Source organism: Monopterus albus, unplaced genomic scaffold (genome assembly GCF_001952655.1).
Source record: "Monopterus albus unplaced genomic scaffold, M_albus_1.0 scaffold489.1, whole genome shotgun sequence".
Classification (NCBI taxonomy): Eukaryota; Metazoa; Chordata; class Actinopteri; order Synbranchiformes; family Synbranchidae; genus Monopterus; species Monopterus albus.
In genome coordinates, this window is record NW_018128369.1 from 110,584 (window position 1) to 134,079 (window position 23,496).

Sequence of the window (23,496 nt, forward strand, 5' to 3'; positions counted from 1 at the left end):
GTCTGTGAACTGACAGACAGTAAACACACTGACACATTCACATTTCTTGCTCTGAAGTAAACTGCTTATTTTTATTGTCTGAATAACTAATATAAAAGAAAAAACTACAGTGGTACAAGTACAGTAAAAATGACTTGTTGCTATTTAGTGTTCCCCATTCCTACAAAGGTGCATCCAAATAGTTTGACAAAAATGTGACACCTTTATAAGGACATTCAGAAGTCAAAGCCATTAAGATTTCATTTAAAATGGTCCAACACCAGTTTGTCAATATATAGACACAGCTGTCTTTTATTTGTGCTGTAGTTTTAACTTTGCAAATATTTTGAGAATTTCCTGAGAGTAGGGTAATGCAAGAGGGATAAATAACAGAATGTTGAAGTGCCAGCTGTAATGAGATAAAGGGAAAGAACAGCTCCTTGATGTGCTGTTGGTCATGCCCGTGGGCCAATGACATACTACTTTATGCTATGAGGAGCCGGTGCACTTGGTGCAGCTGCTGCGGAGACAGGACAAGGCGGTGGACTTGTTCCTGGCCACGAGTGCATGGAATCGAAATGCGACCTATGATCACCGTTCCTCCCCGCTTCTCTTCTTTGGCCTAAAACACAAATGTATGCATCATGTCAGTTTACATGTGTTATTTCTTTCACAAATAGTTTTGGAACTGATGGTTTGTTGTATGGTTTTACCTTGACATAGGAAGAGACTGGGAAGGTGGCGAAGTCTGAGGAGGCCTTTGCTCCAGGCTGATATGAGACTATATGTTCAGCTACTTCTCCCTGAAACAGTATGGAGTTAAGTTAAAGGCTGCTGGTTCACTGACATGGTTAAGAAGAACAGGCAGGATTCTGATGCTGTCACCTTGAGTTTGTCCAGAGCATCACTGAGGTTTTTCAGTCGAGCTGTCTGCTCCAGCAGCTGTGCACTGGCACTAACTACAAGATATGCAGGAGAGCAAAAAAGAAAATTAACCAGTTTACTGAGCTGAGAACAGAAATAAGCACAGACAGAGGAGAGAAGAGAAATTGAGACACACACACCTGCTGTCTTCCCAGTGATGTCCACCACTTTAACCTCTGCACTCATCTTCAGCAGGGTTGCCAGCAGTTGGTCAGTCCTGCGATAGATGCCTGTGTTTAGGCCCTCTGGAGGCATGGAGCTGTCTTTAGGCACTTGTGGCAGTTTGGGAGGGCACAGTGGAGGCAGGGAGGCCAGCTGGGCCCTCATCTTCTCTGCCTGTAAAGAAATGAAGTGAGTATTACCACAGCCAGTACACTTCAGCAATGTAACATCACCAGCTAGAAACCAGTGTACCTTAAGCCTGTTGTTTTCATTCTTAAGGTGTTTAATGCCCAGTCTCTGGGCCTCAACCTGCTGCCTGAGGAGAGGGGAGTCCACCACCTGCACCGGCCCTGCCATGGATGGAGGCAGTCCTGCTGGAGGGAGAACAGTGAGAATTTCTTTCCCAAAATATGGAGGCTACTTCTGTTATTCCAAAAGGGAATTACACATGCACACAGGAACAACAGATTTCAGGCAAAATAGCTCACTATTAGCAGGTGAAATTGCTTTCTGTAAAGCCGAATTAAAGGCCATCACATTTTATCAAACTTTAAAGGACAACATTTTGATCTGCTTATAAAAAGTGACCATAGCCCCATAGTAATTTACCTCCTGCAGATCCCTGAACAATGGAGGAAATTCCAGCGGCAGGTGGGCCTCTCAGGCTTTCGATGGTCATCTTTGATTGGCTATTGATGCGTTGTTTCAATTCCGTCTTCTCTGCCTCCAGCTGATCGATATCAGCCTGTAGAGCATCCATTGTCTCCTCAAACTCCCTGAAGATGAAGAGAAAGGAAGGTGAGTAAGGAGAAAAATAAGAAGCACAAGAGGAAAAAAGGGCAGGTGACAATGATTTGAAATCTCCCTCCAAACTTGTTACTTACTTTTCTTTCTTCTTGAGCAGGGTAAGGTTCTCATCCAGTTTAGTCTGAATCTTCTCCACCCGTTCATCTGCATCTTTGGTGAAGGTGTCCAGCTTCTTCTCCAGCAGGCTTAGGCGGACGTTGGCCTCACTCAGCTCCTCGCCCTGGGGGAGAGAAGTACAGACACAGTTATGATTCTTCTATTTGTCAAACCAGCAGGCTTATTTACAAGACCAGACTTGCCAGAGAAAGGGGAGTAGTTTTTCTGCAGGTGTCTTCTTCACGGTTACCTTGATCTTGAGAGACTTCTTGAGCTCCTTGATGACTGTGTCTCTGTCTTCCAGTTTGACTCCCAGACCCTCAGCATCAGTCATCTCAGCCCTGATGGTGGCTGCTCTTATTTCCACAGGAGGAGTCTGAGGGTGTGAGGAATTGTTATAAAGTGAGAATCTGAATGAGGCAGAAATAGGCTTGGCTTTGTCTGAAATAAGTGATGTATCAAAGTGAGTATACAGATACCTTGCCCTCAGGTTTGTCGGCATCATACTCTCCTTCCTGCATGGCTGTGGCCATCTTGTTCATGGTAGTAATGACTGAGCTGCAGGACTGACGCAGACACTCTGGGCCATTCAGGCCCTGGGAGCTGTACACCTTGGAGAAAAGAATGCAAACTTAAATAACAGAGTAACAGCCCAGTATGTGACCACACTGGACATTAATGCTACAATAAAAACAGGACATACAGTAGGATCTTAAACATGAGTCTTAAGGTGCTGCTTAGGGTGATCCATTTAATTTTAACTGTTGAATAAAAAATACATTCATTCATTAATTCAGATTTCTGACAATCATTTGAATTCTTTTTACAAAATAATTCCCACTCCTATTTTAATAGAAGAAATGCAAATTATGATTTGTAAGAACAGTTTGGCAAAACCACCTGTGACTAACAATTCTATCAAAACAAAAAGGTCTGAACTGAAATCTATAAGTGCTCAAAGGGGCCCTGTGTTCATGCATCACAAGGATTTGGTGAATGGTATACATTTGCTAACTAGTACCTGCTCCACAACCTTGCAGGCAATATCCTCTAGTCTGAGAGCATTGAGGCCTTCCTGTTCTGCCAGCGGAGCAACCATCTGAGCTCCAGCTGCAGCCACCTCCTGCAGCACAGCCACCACACGGGTCAGCTGGAGCCTGCAGTCCGTCAGCATCTCTGACACCTACCAAGTGAGATGAGATATATCTGTCAAACATAGGTCAGTTGTTTTTGTGTGTGTTGGAGCATCAGTCATGTAGACAGTGCATCACTTAAGCCCAGAGCTTCATTGCGTGCACTGTTTCTATATCCCATACCTGTGGTCCAAAACTGAGAGCAACAGGTACTCCGACCACATCTGTTCCGGGCATGCGACGGCGGATCTTCTTACAGAACTGCCTGATATCAGAGCAGGACGTGTCCAGGTCCTTCAGGAGCACAGCGAGGCCAGAGCTCTCCTGTCCTGCTGCCAGGAACGCCCGCAGACGAACAACCTCCACTCCAATACAGTCCAGGGCACTCTGGGTAAACTGGAGGTGAGAGGGTGGGGTCCATGCATTTAGAAAACCCTTTTATTATATTCTCATTTACACGTCTCTTTGCTTGTCAAACTTCTTCAGAGGTATATTTTCTTATTATGGGAAAAATGCACATTTCAATTAAGTTTCTTATTTTAAAATTCATAACAGTCACAGTTGGTGTTTCTCCTGCATTTTACATTAATAATATAAGGTATGATTACAGAAAAAAAATTAATGTGGTACATTCAAATACATTATGGGGGAGAGGAAAGCTACATGCTAAAAGTGATACTGTTGAAATGTTGACATATAGAGGAGATTAGGCCTCCAAAGAAGGCTGGAGTACCTTGATGTGGTCAGCCAGCTGCACTGTGCAGGCCTCTGTGTGATCTGCCAAATGGATACTGTACAGTTGCTGGAAAACAAAGCAGCAGTAAGTTAACTCTTCTGTAACATAGGGAATTAATAAATGTAACTTGGTTGTGCTGTTTGTTATTTTGAACACATACTAGCTCCATGTTGTGTAATTAAATAACTGAGCCACGTGTTTCTTTTTTACCTGATAGAATTTGATGGCCTTAGTCAAAGGTTCCACCTGAACAGTCTCGTCTAGCTGGTCTTTATGCAGCAGGTCAATGAAATAATCCAGAGCGCGCTCATGGAAGCTCATTTCAGAGTAGAGTGTACCCATGCGCTTAAAAACCTCTACACTGCAGCTATTCAGAGCCCTACAACCAGGAGAGGGAGAAGAATAGGTGGGTTGAGGTTTACAACTGGTATTTTTTCATTTGTCAGAAATGATCGTTCTACTGTCATTGCCAGCAGCCCAGACACTATCCTTTATTCCTAAGTGAGGATGCTGCAGTGCTTACTGTTCATATTTGTGCAGGGTAGCCTGCAGCAGGCTAAGGGAGTAGACCAGCCCTGAGGCGAAACTGCATTGTTCTCCTGGGGACCCTCTGAGGCCGGTCCCCTGGGCCAGGCTCCCATTAAAGTCAAACTTCTCCTGGGCCTGTTTACTGACCAGCTCAGCCTATAAGGTATGAGGATACAAACGGTTACAAAAACGAACAGAGGGTACATCTCAACAGTGGTGGAAAAAGTAGTCAGATCCCTTATTTAAGTAAAAGTAGCAATACCATATTACAAGTCCTGCATTCAAAATATTACTCAAGTACAAAGGTATCAGCATCAAAACATTTTTAAAGTACTCCTTTTGCAGAAGGGCACATTTCACATTCCTGTAAATCATACTGTATTTTAATTACTGATGCATTATTACACACATTACATTTAACATTCCACCTGGTAAAGGTGGAAGTTTCAAGTCTTTTATATTGGCTCTGAGGAGCAACAAGGCTGCTGCAGGAGCCGTGACTGATGATACACAAGACCCTCCTTCACAGACGTTTTTTGTGAACTGACATACCCTTATCTCAGAAATCAGTTAGTTAGTGGATGCTTCAGATGAAGGATGTCTCATGTCATTAATAATGTGCTTCCGCGAGTCCTCTCTCCTCATATTTTGCTCACATCTTACATGGGTGAGACCAAAACTCATGGAAAAGACCCAAGTGCTTATATGAAACTTGGGATGTACCCTAAATGCAACAGTAGGACTTGGAGCCTCCACAGCCTCATACCTTGCAGATGAGCCTGGGGATGAGCAGGAGCACCAGAATGCAGTCATGATCTCCCCCGTGACGGAGGAAGGACTCTGGCATGAAAGAGGTCAGGAGGGATACCTGTCTGTTTGCCTGAGCCACTTCCATCTTCCTCAGTTCCATCTCAATGGCCTAGAGACACAAGTTCACAGTTTGTGAATAAGGACAACAAGCACACTGGTGTCAGAGGTATCAACTCCTGAGTTTCTGTCTGAGTGGAGGTCTCCTACCTTGGCGTAGGCCTTGGTCTCTGCAAACTTGATCTTGAAGTCAAATAGTTCTGCAGGCTGTTGCTGAACTTGCTCAGCATTGGCATTCTGCTGGCTGACCAGCTCTCTGTTGGCCTCCTGAGGTAGAGGGAGAAAGCACCATGTCAGGCCCCAAGTCTTTAAATCAAGCTTACTTCCAAAAACATGGCTGTTTTTGCCTTTTCTCCACCCACCTGTAGTCTGGCGGTGAGCTCTCTGTATTTGCTGATGGTCTGCTGGCAATCAGCTACAGTCTCTTGTGCAGCCTCCACCCTTTTCTCTGCCTCCCTGACCTTTGCAGCGCCAAGGTCCAACTGCTCCCTCAGCTCCATTTCTGTCTCCCTGGAATTCTCCTGGAGTTCATCATTCATCTCGTTGATGGCCTCCTATTGGTGGACAAAAGATCTAAGGTTGTGATTGCACTCCCTTTTTGTTACATAAACAGTGAATAGGAATTAATAAATGTCAGTGAGATTTTATCCAGAAAATTTTCTTGAAATCAGAATGAAAGTTTGAAGACTTGCACATTATAAAAAACAACTTGTAGCAGACAGAAAACAGAAACCTCACTAGCGTTAACACTGAGGAAGACCACTGACCAGATCAGTCACATTTTCCCTCAGCTCTCTGACTTTCTCCTCCAGGTCAAGGTTCCTCTCTGTCAGGGTCTCTACCATCTCCTCTGACCCCAGAGCAGCATCCACCTGGTACAAACACACACATGCAAGCAAGCAAATATGTGCATTTAATCCATGTTTCTTTTAAATATGTATACTCAGGATGAAGTACAGCACCTGGGTCTTAACCTTTTCTGTCAATCACTGTATTTGACATACAGTATTTAGTGTCAGCACTGTGTAACCTGAAAACAGCATCTCTGTAAACATATCCACCATCTGTTCTTGTGTGTCCCTGACTTTACCTGCTCCTTCAGTTCATCGATAGTGGCCTCTGCCCACTTGACTTCTTCCTGCAGTTTTTCCTTCTGAGTTCTCAGAGTCTCCAGCTCTGTGTTCTTCTTCTCCATCTGCTTCTGCAGCTTCACATGTTCCTGTTTCTCTGAAGCAGATAGGTCACGCATCCTGAGAAGCAGCAGGTAGGAAAAAAAGAAGAGTTTTCTGTACTGGGTGCAGACCAAAATTTTGACTTATAAAACTGCCCAAACCCTATTCAGTTCCTTCTCTTTATGGACCCTTTTTTTCTGAAATCATGTAAGTAACCTTTTAAGTCTTATGATTTATTTACATTATGTCCACAACACAGAAGCTATTTTTACCATAACTGCAGTCAACAAGTACCTACAGTTGCATCAAAAGGAGCTTTTTTTAGAAACATCTGACTGACCTGACCAGTGCCTCTTTTAGTCTGCCATTCTGCTCCTCCAGCTGTTTGACATGGTAACTTGAGGCAGCTCCATCTGAGCCTGCAGCAGAAAAAAATGAGCACAGTATAATGAGGACTGCAATAACAAAAGGACTGACAGATAGAAGAGAATAAGGGGTGTTTTGGAATTAGTGAGTAGAGTTCAAACCTTTCTCTGAAATCTCATGTCTCAAGATCTCCAGGTCCATGGAGAGCTCCTCCACTTTCTCCTTCAGTGTGTCCACCTCCACTTGCAGTGACTCTGCCCGCTCTTCAGCCATCTCTTTGTCCAGTGTGGCCATCTCTATGGCATCTGCTGTGTCAGACATCTCTTCCATGTAGCGGTCCTTGGCCTCCTGTGCCTCACGTGCTTCCTGGGTGAAGAAGGTAGGGATTAATTAAAAAAAAAAAAAAAGCTCTACAAGAACATGTATGACTGTGAATGGGCTTTTTTCATTCTAACAAGCCTAGGGAGGAAAAAACAGCAATTTCATTTTGTCACATTATGTTGTAAACATCACGATAAAGCTGTAGCTGACATCTATACTGTGTACTTTCCACAAATTCATTATATATTTTTTCTCTCTATACCTTCTTGGCCTCTTTCAGTTGTTTCTGTAGCTCAGCCTGCTGCTCCTGCATTTTGGTCTTCCACTCCTGAAGCTGCTCCATCTGGATCTTGTGTTTTTCAAGCTCCTTCAGCTTGGCCTTGTCCTCGGTGCGCTTCATCTTCAGCGTCTCCAGCTTTTCCTCCAGGTCCTTGACTTGAGCTCGAAGTGATTCCTCCTCCTGAGAAGGATGAATAGTTGGAGGGAGAAGGTGGGAGGTCAGGAGACCAGGAGGGCACAGCAATTTAAGTAAGAGAAAAGAGCCACCTTTAACAAATTTAAAGGATTAAGTGGCCATTTAATTCTCAAGATTTTGAGGCAGTAAAAAAAAAAAAAAAAAAACTGATCAAGTCCCACCACCTAAAACTCAGAACAAGATTAAGTTGCTGTCTCAACTGGACAAGAACACCACAAAGATAAATCTCTTTCATCATTACACATTGGTGAAATTGAGTATTTAATTCGGTGTCTCAAAGTTAAACCATGCATTATCACCATTAAATTCATTGTGAGGATCTCACAAAACTCTACCGATGTACTGAGAAGGTGTGCTGAGGGTCATTTGCCCTCTGATGTTATGCATTTATTAGTAATCTCATGCCAGGTATCAGCATGCATGTAGCCATTAGAAAAGTCTACCTGCTTAGAAATGACAGGTTCCACCTGGTCAAACAATGACAACAAAGATGAAGTGGAACAAGCTCATTAAATGACAAATATGATGGAAAAAAAAAAAAACAAAGTGGAAGAAATGAAAATGAATCTTTGTCTTTAAAAGAGCACATACCGATCTTTTGCATGACTTGTCTAATCCGTAACTGTAGTGTCTTGAACGTATTTCTCTAGTTCTGCCAACACTAAAATCAGCCTGTCTAAATTGTGAGTGACCCACCTTGCTTGGAGTAGCTGGGACAGGGGCTGCCGTCGCTGCAGGTGACCCACTGGGCTGAGGCATAACAGGAGCTCCCAGTGCACCCTGGTTGGAGGACAGGACTGCCTCACTAACGTCAGCAGACTGAGAGGATGACAGGCTCTCACGGGATGCCTGTCAACAAAGTGTCATGGAATGGGGAGAAGGAGACAGAGAGGGAGGAATGGGAGAGGAAAAAGCAAGTGAAGACATTAAACAAACGCAGTGTTACAAATTATACAGCCATCATTTATGTGGTAAGTAAATGTCAGTACACAATCCAGAGCTTCTCCACAGTGATGGTACAAGTTTAATGAACCCAGTAGAAAAGTGAACATCCAAGGCGAAGCTGTGCAACTGTATTCATCTTGTCTGGATAAAACATTTCACCTCCCCACTTTCACCATACCCCACAAAACATGTTCTATAATTTCAGAAAGGCAAATTAGAATTTAAGTGACAGAGCCCTGTATCTGTGCCATGAAGGTCTACTACTTCACCCAGCTTTTGTGGCCAAACGGTTCACCACTCCCTGTGAGGCAATAAGTGAGGTAGTCTGACACGACAGAGCATACCATGAGTGCCAGACGGGAACGGCTGGAGGGCCGTCCCAAGAGGGAGGGAAGGGAGGTCGCGGGCATGAGACGTGGCGTGCTCCACTGCCACAACAGGGTCAGAGAGACTGTTAGGACTCAAGGATTATTTGTAAAACTTAGCTTGACATTACAGAATGAAAGCTTGTGGTATTGTTCTCTTATTCATACGCATCAATTATAAAGTCAGTTTAAATTATGCTCATACTCTATATGAAATGTTTACAAATACACAACCACCAGTTTTTAAAATAACTGTTAAAGTTAAAAGAAGGATGAGTGTAACAACTACAAGCTTTCAAATGTACATAACCAAAAACTGCAAAGAATTGGTCTGTTTGCAAAAGCCTTTTAAAACCACAGAGGCAAAATGGTAAATGTCTCTAAATTACACTTAAGCTACTTTGTACTTCATTCTACACAAAAATGTATGGCATTTAAAAATATTTCAGATATTAAAATGTACCCTTGACTGAATTTGAAACATTAAAATAACAGTGTTTTCCAGTATTAACGGCCGGTTTTAACCACTGTTTTGATGGCTTTGGCCTCCCCAGTCGCTGGACACGAGCTCACCTTGGTAGAGCGGCGGGTAGAAGACTGGAGGAGAGGAGGAGGAGGCAAGTTGCACAGAGAAGAATGGACACACACACACAAAGGTCCAGTGTTGAAGCAAGGTAAGAGATTATAAGCATATCCACTGTTAGTTTTTATCTCCTTATCATAACTTTGTTGGCTGCATGCACCATTTATCATCAATTAGTTAGTTATTTTATTAAAGTTAGTTATTTAACACGAGCCATTACAGCAGAATAAAATGTGAATTCATGCAACAATGTTGGTGAAGTGTCACTGAATTATGAAGCCAAAAGGAATGACAAAGACACCATCATGATGACCATCAAACAATCACTAGTTTCGCTTTTAAATGTCTACACTGGATGCCTTCACCTGAACAAAATCAACCTAACTTCTGGTGTTCAAAGCAACAACAAAAAAGAAAAACACAGTGAAAATGACATGTGATGTGTTTGTCCCGTGCAAATGTCAACATGTGAAAGGATAATTTCAGTGCAAAAGATGAGTTGCCACATTAGTGTGATTAATAACCAAAGCAAAGCAAATGTGCTGAGTTTAAATATTTCTACCTTCTTAATGTTCGCAGGTGTCTGCAAAAGGCATTCAGAAATACACAAATGAGAAGTTGACCCAAAAAGCTGAGAGGCTGAACAGAAACTTGATCCATCCAATGTTGTATAGAGAAGAGAAAAAAGAGGAGAAAGTAACCGGAATGAACATGTAAAGGGGAAGGTGTTTAAACAAACCACCTTGCCTAGGAATGCATCACAAAGGACAAATCACACAGAACTGGCACTAGCAGGTTCAAATCAGCAGTGTGTGAAGCTGTTTTCCTAAACTGATAAATCAATAATACATTTGAACAAAGCTTATAAAGAGGGACAAGCCATATTTCATAAATCCACAGTACATACACAAGGGAATCCAACCATCTTCAAGCAGAGTTATGGAAACAACACAGGATCCTAACAGTTAGAAAAGTTGAAGGGTGAAAGTAATGTTTGCCTACCTGTTTGGATGTTTTGGGAGTCTCTGGAATATCTGATAGAAACAAGTTAAGAATTACGAATATTTAATCTTTTACAATTTATTTTGAGGTGTTACATTTCTAAAGAATGAATTTGAGATAGATGTATTCCTCGCTCACCTTTTTGTCTAGCTATCTTGGCAGTGCCAGACTCAGGAACATCTGGTGAGGTGGAGCTGGAGCCATCTTCTACCACCTGGATCTACACAGAGCAACAGAGACACACAGGGCTGTGATCAGCACAACAGGTATAAAGGGACAGAAGCAGGAACAAGTAGATGTTCATTTGTATTGTGAAGTAAATGCTGAAATAAACTACTACTATCCAACTACTGGCACTTTTCATTTTGTTTAATTAGAAATATTTCACATGACCTATCTATTTCCTTTCATGCATACTAGGTTTGGGCAAACTAGACAAAACTTTTAAAGGCAAGTCTTTGTTGAAACCATAATTCTGCACCTCAACCCGCTCTCACCCCAGCATGTCAAGAAATCCATGTGACTGCATGAAGAACAGGAGGCTGTATTGTAGTACACAATCACAAGTCCTCATGTGCACAAAACACATTGATCATTACATCAAAACACATTTTTGTGACTAACCTGTGACTGTCTGACAAATATCCCATGATTTTCCTGGCAGGTGAAGTAGCGTTTCCCCTGCACTGTGCCATCGTTTTTGCCTTTGGGCTCATCAAGTATGACACCCACCCATTTTCCCGCGGCAAAGAGGGTGGCACCGATGTAGGCAACAGTGCCACGCTGGCCCTTCCCTGTCACCTCTACTATAGAGCCAATCTAATGGAGAGGTGAGAAAAAGAGACAGTCATTATACAGTAATGCATTCCATTTATTTTTTCCTTTCTTGTGTCTGTATTGAAATCGACCTACCTTTGGAGGTTTACTACTCTCCGCTGTTCCTGCACTGCTCATTTTGCTGATCAGTGGGCTGGTCAGCTGGAAGATTTTAGGGGTATAAAGATGGGGAGACGTAGGTAGAAAAATGAGGAAATGTAGGAAAAAGGGTAAAGTTGATTACCAGTGGGAGTAAGGGGCAAGGTGGGACAAGCAGTGTTGTGTGCATGAAAAAAACATTTAATATTGCCCACCAGATCTGCAAAAGACTAACAACCAACACTGTTTTATGTGAAACAGTAATGCCCTGTAATTCTCCCTTTTCCAGGGCTAACTGATGCACTGATGAAGACAGTATGCAGTGAGCTGAATCCTCCATCCATGGTTAGTGTAACCCAGTTTTTTTAGGTTCCGTCACTGCAATATAAAAGCCATCGATGCAGTCACAACATGCATTGGTGCATTACATTAAGCCTGACATTATGGTTAGTGCCCATGTTGCTCACCCTGGGGGTGTAAGAATGTCACCGGTTCAAAGCTTAGATAAAAATTCACCTCCAAAACAAAGATACAATTCAAATGTACGATTCTCTCTATTCATATTTACTCTCCCCCAGAGAGTGAAGAGAGGACAGTAGCACTTTGATTCTCTGGGAGGACACTAGTGGTGCATCACCAAATGTCACAGGTGATTTGAAACTAATGAGGGAGGATATTGTCAGGCTGCTGTGTCTTCCACAAGAACCACACGTGGATGGTAGCTTCATACTTCACATAGAGACACTTCAGTATTGATGGAATAATCCATTCACGGCCCTACACCTAAATTTATTAAAATGTATAACGTTATTGTTTAATCGTCAGTTACCATCTGTCAAGCATTTAGCTAATGGTAGTGGAATTTAGAAGGGCGGTTGCTAAATTAACTCCGTGATTTGTTTTTAGGCAATCATGAAATAAAAATATACAACTCAGTACATCATATTCGGAAAAAAACACAATGCAATGCCAAGGACCCAACAGCTTTAATGATGCAACAGAGGAGAATGGACAATTTGCCAGAGGGAGAAGTGTCATGAATCACAACCAAGCTATTCTGCTTTAACGTTGCTGAGTTGTTTGCTTGAACTACAGTCAGTAATATTGACAGCCATGCGCAAAATTAAAATAAATCAATTTGTACTTATCTTTGCCATCTAGATTTAGTTATACCTCTGAACTGAGTTAACAGCTAGTCCGATTATCTTTACAACGTTAGCTAGCCAACGTTACAACTGGCCAACTTGGCATACTACGTTAACTAGCTATCTGTAGTGTTGTAGTTAAAAGGCTAGAACAGATTTGATGCATTCTAAGTTTCGCTTACCTGGACAGAGAGTTACGTATTTAAATGTTTCTCTTCGAGGTGTTCCTACAGACAAACACTAATCCTCAATTGTGGTTTTTGGCTGCTGTATAAATCCGGGTAGTCTGTTCCGCTTTTGACAGGTCACTTCCGGTTGTCTGGCAGCCAATATAAGAAGAACATTAGCGCCTCCTAGTGGCTGAACTGGCTTAACCCTCAAAAAGAGTCGAGCGCGATTGTATTTTATCATAGCATATTTCCACTAATTGGGGTTTTGATAGTCTTGGCGTTCCTGACTTGATAGGCCTTAAGGATTTCATCGGTTGTTGTTTACTGAAATTATAACTGAAATGTGGGTAAGGATTATTGGATTAGATTTACTAAAGTGTTGCTCGATGAGAGGAATGGGTCAAAGTAACACAATAAGATAATGTTATCAAAACCAATCTTAACTGACTTGCTGGACTGTTAAATGAAAGAGTTAAACTTACATGGTATAAGTTAATGGTTCGTGGCCAAACTTAGCATATGTAAAAATAAGTAAACAAAAGGAAAGCAAAAAAAAAGAAGTAATCTTTACTTTGATAATTCTTATTTTAAGTATCTGTTTGGTTGTTTATTATTTTCAGTATTTTTCAATAAAGATGCAGATTAATAAAGTTTCGAAATGTGTCCTCTATGTTGTGTTGCGGTCCCTGGCTGCATATTGATGTGTTATTATTCACAGGCCATCGCCCAGCCGACCAATGGGGTGGCGGAGGAGAGGCTGTGCTTGGAGCGGGTGGCAGAGACTCGGGGACAGATCTCCGGCCGTGGTTCAGTCCTATGGTGATGACAACAGTGACAGCGACTGGACCAGGTTCTGACTTAACCACTTCGCCTGCTTAGAGCAAGGTAGAATGTTTTCGAAGCTTTTATCCAGACCTTCATGGACTGAAACACTCGCTCCAGGCAAACTTTTACCGGGTGTTTGTTTCGTGTTTTCCTAGACTCCCAACTCGAGATGGGTCGACCGCTTTCAAGCTAGCTAAAACACAGAATGGTACTTCCGGTGGTGACTTTTACAAAACATAACGCGTGTCTGCCATGGCGAATAAACGGTATTCAGCGAGCCTCTTTTGTTTTATTATGAAGTCAGTGTTTATGTGTCTTCGGTCTTTTGATGCCGTGCATTAGCTGGCTTGACGAACCGGTGTCACGAAGGTGGCAGAAGGGTTTAACTCGGCGTTACGTGCAGTTTCGTCGCCAAAGTGGGTCCGGAACATTCTGATGGTGTCATTTTATCTGCCAGGACCGCATAATTACATTTAAGAAACGAAGAAAGACATTAGAAGGTAATCCAAATAGTGTGGTCCCGATGAAGGGTGTAGAAGTGTCAGTCGTTACGTCATTCATAGTTTCACTGTCATGTGTGCGCTGCAGAATGTGGCCACATCAACAAGTGGCCTCAACTTTTCTCCTCATAACCAGTAGGATAGTAGACAGGTTTACTTAACTTGTTTCTATTGGAACTTTCTTTATGTTTTCGGCTATCCTGTTACCATCCACCCAGGCTCAGTACAGAATAATCCACATGTTTATCTCTAAATGAATCTATTCATAGAGAAAGGTCTGGAAAGAAGAAAAAACTCCATTACAAAAGGCTGGATTTCCAAAAATAAAGTTGATGAAATGCCTCCAGCAATTTCTTAACGTTTTGAAGGGTGATTATACCTTTGGAAAAACTACAGCAGGTGTGTAGCACTGAACAAACCTCTTAGCCTAAAGTTAAAGCTGTTTGTTGAGGGTGTGTCTCCAGGCAGCCAGGGTCTATTTTATCTGACAGAGCATTTTGACTGCAGCCAGAATCAAAACTGAAAGTAAATGTGAATGGCTTTGCATGAGCAGCAGCAGCAGTTACTCTCAGACAAAATGCTTTTATCAAAGTCAGCTTATCATAACGTTCAGTTGGTTGATTGTATTAGAGTCTTGGTATTTTAGTTTAATTTAATGTTTCTCTTTTATTTACATGCTTTTTTGTGGAGCTAATAAATATTCTGTAAACTAACTGCACTTGCTTGTCAGTGTATCAGTTGAGTCAGTTTTTGATTTACTCAATATTTCAATTCTTATTCATTGCTTGATTTTGTTAATTATTCATAGTTAACCAAATCCCCTGTTTCTGTAGCACTTTTATTTTGCTTTTGTTCTTGCTTATTTGTGGAATTGCTTCTTTATCAGATGGCTGAAGTGGAGCAGGTGAAGAAGATGCTGCGGGCCATTCTTCAGGCCAATAAGGGTGGAGTGTCACTGTCACGTCTGCAGTCAGAGTACAAGGAGCTAGCCGGGGAGCAGATACCATATAAACAGATGGGATACAGCCACCTGGATGCATTGCTAGCTACCATGCCCGCTGTAGTCCACATGGAGCGGGGTCACTCTGGAGAGGTGTGTGTGTGTGTGTGTGTGCGCGGCTAGGGCAGGATGTTGTTATGAAAGATGGAGGCATTCATATATTTGGCCATAATTAAATATTTATTTATCATTACCAGACAAACTTTGACAAACTAAACATTTTCTGTTTCAGTGGTGTAATTGAAAAGAAATGAAGTCAAGTTTAGTTCAGAGACTGATGACACAAGGTTGTTTATCATTAGGTTATTAGTTTAAGGGCTCCTATAATGAAGTTTTCCTTGCTGGCGAAAGCTGGAGTACCCCATACAACAGTGTATCCAGAATATCATGTGCATAATTTGAATGAGATTTGAATGAGTTTGCACATGTCATATTTGAAAGCTGTGTCCACATAGACACAATGTTAATAAAGTGATCATAGCTATAGTTAACTAGTTAAGCTAGACTTCCATGGCCTCTGCACAGAGTCAGCGTAGATGATGTTTTTCTCTAGGTTGATGACCCCAAAGCTCTGGTGCAGTTAAAAACTTTCACAACCTTTCAATGAGTTTCTTACTGACAATATTATCTATATGCACACTGCTCTCTCTCTTTTCAGATGGTCTGTTATGCCTCAGGTACTAAAGAGACAGCTCATATAGCCAAGGTGGTGGCTCGCCAGCACAGCTCCAGGAAGAAAGGCCGACCACACCTGGTCAACACCCAGATGAGGGTCAAACCAGCAGCCCCACTTTTCCTCAATGGTAAGTTTTTAGACCACCATCTTGGGGCATTTGTAAGCAAAAACAATTATATATACACACACACATCTGAATACTTATGACCATGTGATATTTCAGTTTTTCTTTTTTAATAAATCTGCAAAAATGTCAAAAATTCTGTGTTTTTCTGTCAATATGGGGTGCTGTGTGTACATTAATGAGGAAAAAAATGAACTTAAATGATTTTAGCATATGGCTGCAATATAACAAAGAGTGAAAAATTTAAGGGGGTCTGAATACTTTCCGTACCCACTGTATATATAATTGTTTTTAATATATTCCAGCAGTCTTTAGCATGCAAAGATTTAAACTATTCACACTCAGCTATTTTGGTCACAAGGTCAAATATCTAAAATTACAAGCAAGTCAATTTATGAATTATTTGAAAACTTTACAAACTCGGGCATCTATTTCGGATGCCTCCTGGGCGCCATCCTAGGGAGGTGTTCCGGGCATGTCCCACCGGGAGGAGCCCCCGGGGAAGACCCAGGACACGCTGGAGGGACTATGTCTCTCGGCTGGCCTGGGAACACCCCGGCATTCCCCTGGAGGACCTGGAGGAAGTGTCTGGAGAGAGGGAAGTCTGGGCATCTTTGCTTAGACTGCTGCCCCCGCGACCCGGTCCCGGATAAGCGGAGGAAAATGGATGGATGGATGGACAAATTGCCTTTGTGGATGTGGAATTTTTGTAAATTATTGTAAGAGACAGCTCTGTGTAATTACACAGACTTTTCTTCCTCATATCTAAATCAATTAGGCATTTTATTTATTTATCATTTATTTAGCCAGGAAGGTCCATTGAGACATCACAAACATCCATCCATCCATCCATTTTCTAAACCGCTTAGTCCCAAACGGGGTCACGGGGGGCAGGAGCCAATCCCAGTTAGCTGCGGGCGAGAGGCACATCACAAACAGTTTCACATAAAAACAAACAAACCAAAAAAATGCAGCTACACATTTCCACTGTATAAAATCCCTCATGTCTGCATAATGATGATGTCTGACCCTTGTGTCAGCGATATCTGGATTACTGTTATGCTGGTGTTTTTTTAAATACTATACTGTATACTGACCAATGGAACTAATTCATTCCCAGTAAGCTTTGGCTTTGAAATATATATCGAGTTCTCTTGTAACTTCTCTGGTGTCCATAACAACCTCTCAATTTCTCAAATATTTACAAACCTTTTGCAGACTTTTTTTTTGGGCAGGTGCCACAGCGCAGCAGTGTGGCAGTGTCCAGTGCCTGTATTAGCAAAATGCTTTGTGTATAGTGGTGCCGCCCAGCAGGTTGTGGATGAATAGCTGGCCTGCTTTAACTGTTCCTCTGTGGAGACCTGTAGTTCCTTTAGCACTAAGAATATCACATATACACACACTCTAGCAGACACATATACAGTTCTCAGGACTGGACAGGTATCAGTCTAATATGTGCACAAAGATGTCAGCTCAGGCACACATACTGTGCTGTATATCTACACACAAATAAGTTTTGTTATTAACCTTTTCTGGTTTTATTTTCTCTGTATACACACTCATACAGCCACACATGCACATATTCAAAAGCACAATCAAACAAACACATCCACATGTGCACAGATACAGAAACATGTACGCACCTTTCTTTTATTTATTTATTTTTTTTGCTCCATTTGTAGCACACACACCTCCGCTGAACAGTGATACTGCAGAATATTCTCAGAGTCAGAGGAGGAAGGGGGAGGTGGTAGTGCAGGGAGGAGTGACAGGGAGAGAGTCAGTGCAAAAGGAAGGTAGAGAGGTGGAGAAATGGGATGGAGGGAGGGGGTGGACAGATGAGAGGGAAGGAGGGAGTCAGAAAGAGAGAGAGTGGGATGGACTGTTGTGATCTGAGGCTAATACAGCCTATAGCAGCTGAGACTCAGCTGCAAGCGAAGAGCAGCTGATTCACAAATCAACCTCTCTCTCTCCCTCTCATTTTTCCTCCACCTCCTGGGATATTGATATTCAGGCAGAGACAGACCAGGGACAGTGTGTCCATCTCGGTGAGGTGATGCAGTGTCTGCTCTGAGTATGTGTGTGTGTGTGGATGCTTGTCCTTGGCTATATTTGCATGTGAATTAAGCTTGTGCCTGCCTGCGTGTTTCTATAATGTGCATCTGGAAATTATATTGATTAATTAATTGGTTGATTTATGAATTGATTGTCTGCCTGCCACTCACAGGGTATAACCATCATATCCACTGTGAGGGAAAAGAATGAGATCTAGAAATCAACACTGGCTATTGATGACTTTCAGAGGCATAGGATAATGTAACCCCTTGTTATTTTTTCACTGGAGATAATTTAAAAGATTCAGCAAGAGCAGAGAGATGACAAAGCAAGAGAAAGTTCTAGATCCTGCTGAGGAAAAGAGAAGAGGTAAAAGAAGAGGCAGTAGGAGGAGGAACTGAAAAGAAAGAGGGAGGTTAGGGTGGGTGTGAAAATGACCAAGGGCTGTCTATACACAACATGGTGATGTCACTTAGAATTGTTATCTCTCTATAAGATAGTGTGCTGTTTTGAGACCCATTTAAAAGGTTGCTAAAAATGTAAAGTATTAAAACATAGTTCAACATTTTGGATACAAGGGGAAATGGCTAGTTTGGCTTTTTCAAAAGTTAAATAAAATGAATCTAACAGCAGCTCTGAAGCTCAGTTATTAACTTGTTGTGTCTTGCTGTATGACAGAAGTAATGTAAGAACAACAGGTTGTAATTTGCCAGGGTGCCACATACTGTAGCTAACTAATTCTTTCAGGGTGCAGTGTCTTCCTGGAGACTCTGCTGATTGTCCCTCTCTGCCCCTTTGAGCTTAGAAAGTGGTGGTATAGCAGGTGTGTTTTTTAACTTTGGAGATAGAAATGCTAGCTGTTTCCCTCTGCTTCCAGTCTTTATGCTATGCTATGCTATGCTATGCTATGTTAAGCTAAGCTAATTGACTCCCTTCTCTAGCCCCATAGTTAATGAACAGACATGAGAGTGGTACAGATAATTACATGTAAATCTTATTTTCAAGAAAGCAAACGTGTATTTAATCGACTTTCCCCACCCATATGAAGCATATTTTCATATTCCACTTGGGAAATTAAGAAGACAAATGTAAGAACATAAAGGAAAAATGCAGTTTTCTCAAGAAATGATGCCAGTTTTGATAGTGTTCTTGCTGCTTGTTGGTCTCATTGATTGGCGCTATAATGATCTACTGTGCCCACAGATATTGAACCATCTATGATAAGACACATTGCCCTGTCTCAGGATCAGGTTTAACTGGATGAGAGGGTGTGGGTGTATTTTAAGTCTGTAGTTGTGCTTCTCTTTGCTTTTGTGCACTTTCCACAGCCAAACCTCAAACTTCTCTGAGGCAGCCAAACCACCATTGGCGAGGAGGAGGTGGAGGTGGTCGAGGGGCTGGGCATGGAGATTTCAGACTGGCCAGGGACCTGAGGGATGGCCAGTCAGAGAGCAAGGCAGGGGCACATTCAAACCAGGTGTCCAGTCAAAACACACCCAACAGGAAAGGCAACCCACCTACAGAGAAGTGAGTGAGGATGGGAATACGTAGCAGCAGTGTAGCCCTTACATTGAGTGCTGTTGAAGCAGCAAGAAAGGATCAGGAAGAAAGATGTAGAAGGAGGCCACCAGCCAACATGCTGCTTAGCTGCTGCAGTGGGAGAGCTAGTGCACAAAGGACAGCTCAGGTGAACAATATTCTGTGGGAGACACTGAGCAGGATACAGAGGGCATGTTTAGCTCACATCCCAGTATACAGTAACTGGAAGTCACCAACCAGCCTTCTACATGTTTTACATGGTGCTGGAGACTATACCAGATGACACTGGGCGAGAGGCAGGGTACATCCTGCCTGGACAGGTCGCCAGTCTATCACAGGGCAGACATGTAGACAACCAACCACACACACACACACTCCTATGGGCAATATAGAGTCAACAATTAACTTTAAACTGCATGTCTTTGGACTGTGCTATATATCATATGATATTATATTATATTATATTACACAACGAAGCAAGATTAAGTCGGCTCATTGACTGGTTCTCTCACTACTCTCACTACCAACTATCCATGGCTCTTTTCATCTGCCCACTGTGAAAACAATTGATGTCAAACATCTGTGTCCCCATGGTTGTCCAGTGGCCCTCTGCAGCACAACTGTGCAACAGGGTGTGACCTGGGGTGCTAGCATGGGACATGAGCCCAGAGCAAGGGGTATGAGAGCCCTTTCTAATCCCTGCTCTATTCTCTGGTAGATTAACGCTTTTAAATCGAAACAGTGAATCAGCACATCTCTCTGTATCCCTCTAGACCTTCCACTGGACAGTATGCCTAACAGGTGCATTATAGGATGCCCAGCAGTGCAAGTGTTACATTCAGCAAATGAAATGAGACAGCCAACAGTTTAATAGAAATGTAACGTTTGTTAGAAGAACTACGTCCATGCATAGAAGTATAAGTTCTGTGGGCGTTCAAGCAAATGCTGGCTCCACTGGGAGTATTCAAACTCTAATCTAACAGCGTTGTTCACATGCAAGTCACAGGTTCCTTTAGCAAAGATACAAGAATGGAAAATCACCATAAAAATGCATCTTCACTCTCACAAGAGCGAGAAAGCCCCCACTCTGACAGATTTGTGCTGATTTTCAACTTATTGCATTACTATACATTGCACTGCGTTGCTTTTTGTGCACGGGTTTTTAGAGTAATACATGTTAGACTTCTAATAGAGGAAGTCAAGCCTACTGCAGCCAATGGACACTTCTATCTTTATTCTGTTGCATAAAAATCACATTTCAAGGCCAATTTTGGCCGCTGGCCTCATTCAGAAAGTGATGAATTGAAGTCTAAACTGTAAGTGAAAGAGGAATTTGTCTCCTAAAACAGCAGCGCAATTGTGTTCATCAGTTGCTCCTGCTGCAGTTTTTTTATACATCACCTCCACCAAGCACAAAGCAAAATAAAATCAGGTCAGTACAAGTGCACAGAATAGCTTTTTGCTCTGTTTGTTGATTTTTCTTAGCTGTATTCAAATATGTCACAGGATTTGGAGGTTCTAAAACAGGAGAAAAAAAAACAGTGTGTCTTTTTCACAGTTTTTATTTCTTTCAGAGCCAACAGAAAGTAATCTTCTTCCTTGTGTGTGCAGGTCAGACAAGAGGATGGCCCTCCCAGCACGGTTTCAGAAGGAGGTGCATGTTCACCTTTCCAGAAGCTCCCAACATAGTGGTTGTAAGTGGGACATGCTGCTTTTTATTACACTAAAAATACACTGTGTAGATGTTTGTCCTCTTAAAGAACAGAAATGATGCCAGAACTTATATTTCTCCAAGCATCACCAGAAGACATTTACATTTGAGATTCCCCAAAGTGAAGGAAAGCGTCTTCAAGTATCTTGTGCTGAAATATCAAATCCTGTCCATCTGTCTCTGTGGCTCTCTGACGTTCCTGCAGACATATCACATATTTTGAAAGGGTTCAAGTTAGCTACCAAGTGTCTTGTGTTGTCTCTGTGAGCTTTTGTCCTCGTTAACTCCTCTCCTACAAGCCTTTACTTAAACTATGGATGTATTTGTTGTCATGTTGCCTGTTTAAAGGAGTATGTGTACAGCCTAGAGGAAAGAACTGGAATGTAATAAAAATGGTCCAGGCATTTCAGGCCCTTACAGACATGGGAGGCCGTTAAAGTTCTGATACTGACTGATGTGAGACAGTGCGTCCTGTATAATTATATTAATGTGAGACCTCCCCTGTGTGTGTGTGTATGTGTGTGTGTGTGTGTGTGTGTGTAATCTCTTTTGTGTTTTTGTTTTGTTTGTTTTTTTTTCCTCTGACCTTCCAGCACCATTGAATCTGAACGAGAGCCCTAGCTCGACTAAAGGAAAACCTTATGACCCTCAGCAAGTCCAGGGTCACATCAGGGATATCCTGGGGAAGTATAGTAACGGGTTCTGGGTGTCAAAGCTGCCTCGGATCTACAGAGAGCTGTACAAACAGGACCTCCCCACTGAAGCCATCAAAGACCTGGAGCTCTGGACACACATATGCACTGTATGTACTGCTGATGCTATCATGGTTATGCATTGTATTATGTGTTATTAATATAAGAAGCATCTTTTTTGAAATAGTAAATGCAGCAAATTACTTTAGTGCTAAAATAATAATACAGTCATGCTAATTAAAAGGTAGCATGATATCTTTATGCATTTCTTTCTCATAATGCTAAGAATTTATTTTTTATCTTTTTTTCTTCATACAATTAGCGTAGTATTGTGATATCATATAATTTACATGTTTAGTAACTCACTGCTGGTTAACAGTCACAGTATGCATAGGCAAACACTACACTCAAAATTATAAAACCAAGACCCACAAAATCACAGTTGAAGTGTCCCAGTTATGTTATAGTGGCAAGACAAAGTATGTAATCCATTTGGGATTGTATTGTTTTCTACACAAATCTAAGATACAAGTCTATACAAACACAATGTGCTTAAGATAATAATACAGTTAACTGGTGGAAAAAGAAAGTGAACCCTTGGATTTGGTTTTTGAGAGTGGAGCGTCCAAGTGCGCTCTGGCAGATTTCAGGTATGTAGTAATGTTTTAATCAGAGAGCAGCGGCTTCCTGCTTGGACACCGTGCTCTATACAACCATGCACCATGATTTGCATGTTAGGCTCATGAACAGAGATACTACTCCTTTAAAATCTGTAGTTGTTGTTCTGGCTTTAAAACAAATTTAGAGATGAATGTAGATCATTCTAAAATATTCACTTAACTTTTTCCTGCTGCTGTGGCACTGCTGACCAGACAGTGGGTGGTGAAGTGAGAAATGATCAAGAAACTATTCCTGCCAAAATAGAGACATTTTTCTTTTTCTTTTTGAACATATGTCATACCATTTTCATCAACATTTGATATATGTAACTTTAACTTAGCAGCAGTGATGAATCAACTACAGTTTTTATGTTGATCCACACAGTAGTCTTATGTCATAGTTATCTACATTCAGACAACTCAGATCCATTTTATTTAATAGCACAAATCACAAACTTGCTTCTGAGGACTAAAGAGAAATTTTTGAAGCACTCATGACTTTCTATCAATGGAAGCCTTTGAGTAATTGCTTCACCAGAACTGATTAATTTCAGTTGTTGTCATGTTCACTTGCCTTGTCTATAAAATGTTTACAATAAATTATTTTTTCATCTAGGTAGAGAAAACCTGCAGCAGCAACCCATCAGAGCTGCTCCTCTACCCTGCCAAGGAACAGACCACGTCTTCCACCTCACCTATCCTTAACCCAAACTCCACTGCTGCCCCTGTCTCAGCTTCAGACACCCCCACAGACAAACCCTTATATTCCCCTGGCCAACAGAGACCCCCTAACAGCCATGTCACTCGCTCTGGTTCTTGTTCTCCTCAGTCTCAGCCATCACCCTCACCCTCCCCCAGTCCTCCTTCCTCCCCTGCCACCCTCAGCCCTAACCTGAGGCTGAAACTAGAGGAACTGCTGGTGAAGTACTCCAATGGCCTGTGGGCCCACGCACTGCCCAAGCTCTTCCAGGACACCTACAAAGTTAGTATCACTTTGGGACACTATCACACACATATAGTATCT

The 23,496-nt window shown here is 42.0% G+C and overlaps 2 protein-coding genes across 8 annotated transcripts in view; one reads left to right on the top strand and one right to left on the bottom strand.

The window, feature by feature from the left end:
* Positions 1-42: 42 nt before the first annotated feature.
* Positions 43-12,842, bottom strand: LOC109952734 (dynactin subunit 1-like). Of its 7 annotated transcripts, none has more exons than XM_020587949.1 (32): positions 12,704-12,842; positions 11,374-11,439; positions 11,086-11,280; positions 10,600-10,681; positions 10,462-10,493; positions 10,022-10,042; positions 9,450-9,473; positions 8,856-8,939; positions 8,263-8,415; positions 8,010-8,033; positions 7,354-7,551; positions 6,932-7,136; positions 6,745-6,823; positions 6,323-6,482; positions 6,000-6,104; positions 5,595-5,786; positions 5,383-5,499; positions 5,132-5,284; positions 4,361-4,521; positions 4,048-4,216; positions 3,835-3,903; positions 3,285-3,497; positions 2,990-3,151; positions 2,448-2,579; positions 2,219-2,344; positions 1,950-2,092; positions 1,675-1,841; positions 1,318-1,436; positions 1,044-1,239; positions 865-938; positions 693-782; positions 43-601 (listed from the first exon to the last, which is right to left on the bottom strand). In XM_020587949.1, exons 2-32 carry the CDS (start codon positions 11,413-11,415, stop codon positions 464-466), a joined length of 3,825 nt encoding a protein of 1,274 aa, XP_020443605.1. In that variant the 5' UTR covers positions 11,416-11,439; positions 12,704-12,842; the 3' UTR covers positions 43-463. The 7 variants fall into 7 exon arrangements, with proteins under 7 accessions (XP_020443605.1, XP_020443603.1, XP_020443607.1 ...); XM_020587947.1 differs by having other exon boundaries at positions 1,318-1,439; XM_020587951.1 differs by lacking the exon at positions 8,856-8,939 and having other exon boundaries at positions 1,318-1,439.
* A 436-nt stretch (positions 12,843-13,278) lies between these two features.
* tdrd7b (tudor domain containing 7 b) overlaps positions 13,279-23,496 on the top strand; it is a 17,494-nt gene continuing 7,276 nt past the window's right edge. The window contains exons 1-7 of the mRNA XM_020587960.1: positions 13,279-13,576; positions 14,903-15,109; positions 15,675-15,819; positions 19,200-19,398; positions 21,022-21,104; positions 21,715-21,923; positions 23,089-23,463. Coding sequence (XP_020443616.1) covers positions 14,903-15,109; positions 15,675-15,819; positions 19,200-19,398; positions 21,022-21,104; positions 21,715-21,923; positions 23,089-23,463 — 1,218 coding nt within the window. The 5' untranslated portion in view covers positions 13,279-13,576. The remainder of the gene's footprint in view (positions 13,577-14,902; positions 15,110-15,674; positions 15,820-19,199; positions 19,399-21,021; positions 21,105-21,714; positions 21,924-23,088; positions 23,464-23,496) is intronic.

Coding starts and splice junctions, on each gene's coding strand:
- LOC109952734 (XM_020587947.1), bottom strand. CDS start 11,415: ATGAGCAGTGCAGGAACAGCGGAGAGTAGTAAACCTCCAAAG. Junction 7,137..7,353: donor AACTGAAAGAGGCCAAGAAG/GTATAGAGAGAA, acceptor TTCTTCACCCAG/GAAGCACGTGAGGCACAGGA. Junction 6,105..6,322: donor TCGATGAACTGAAGGAGCAG/GTAAAGTCAGGG, acceptor TGTTTGTACCAG/GTGGATGCTGCTCTGGGGTC.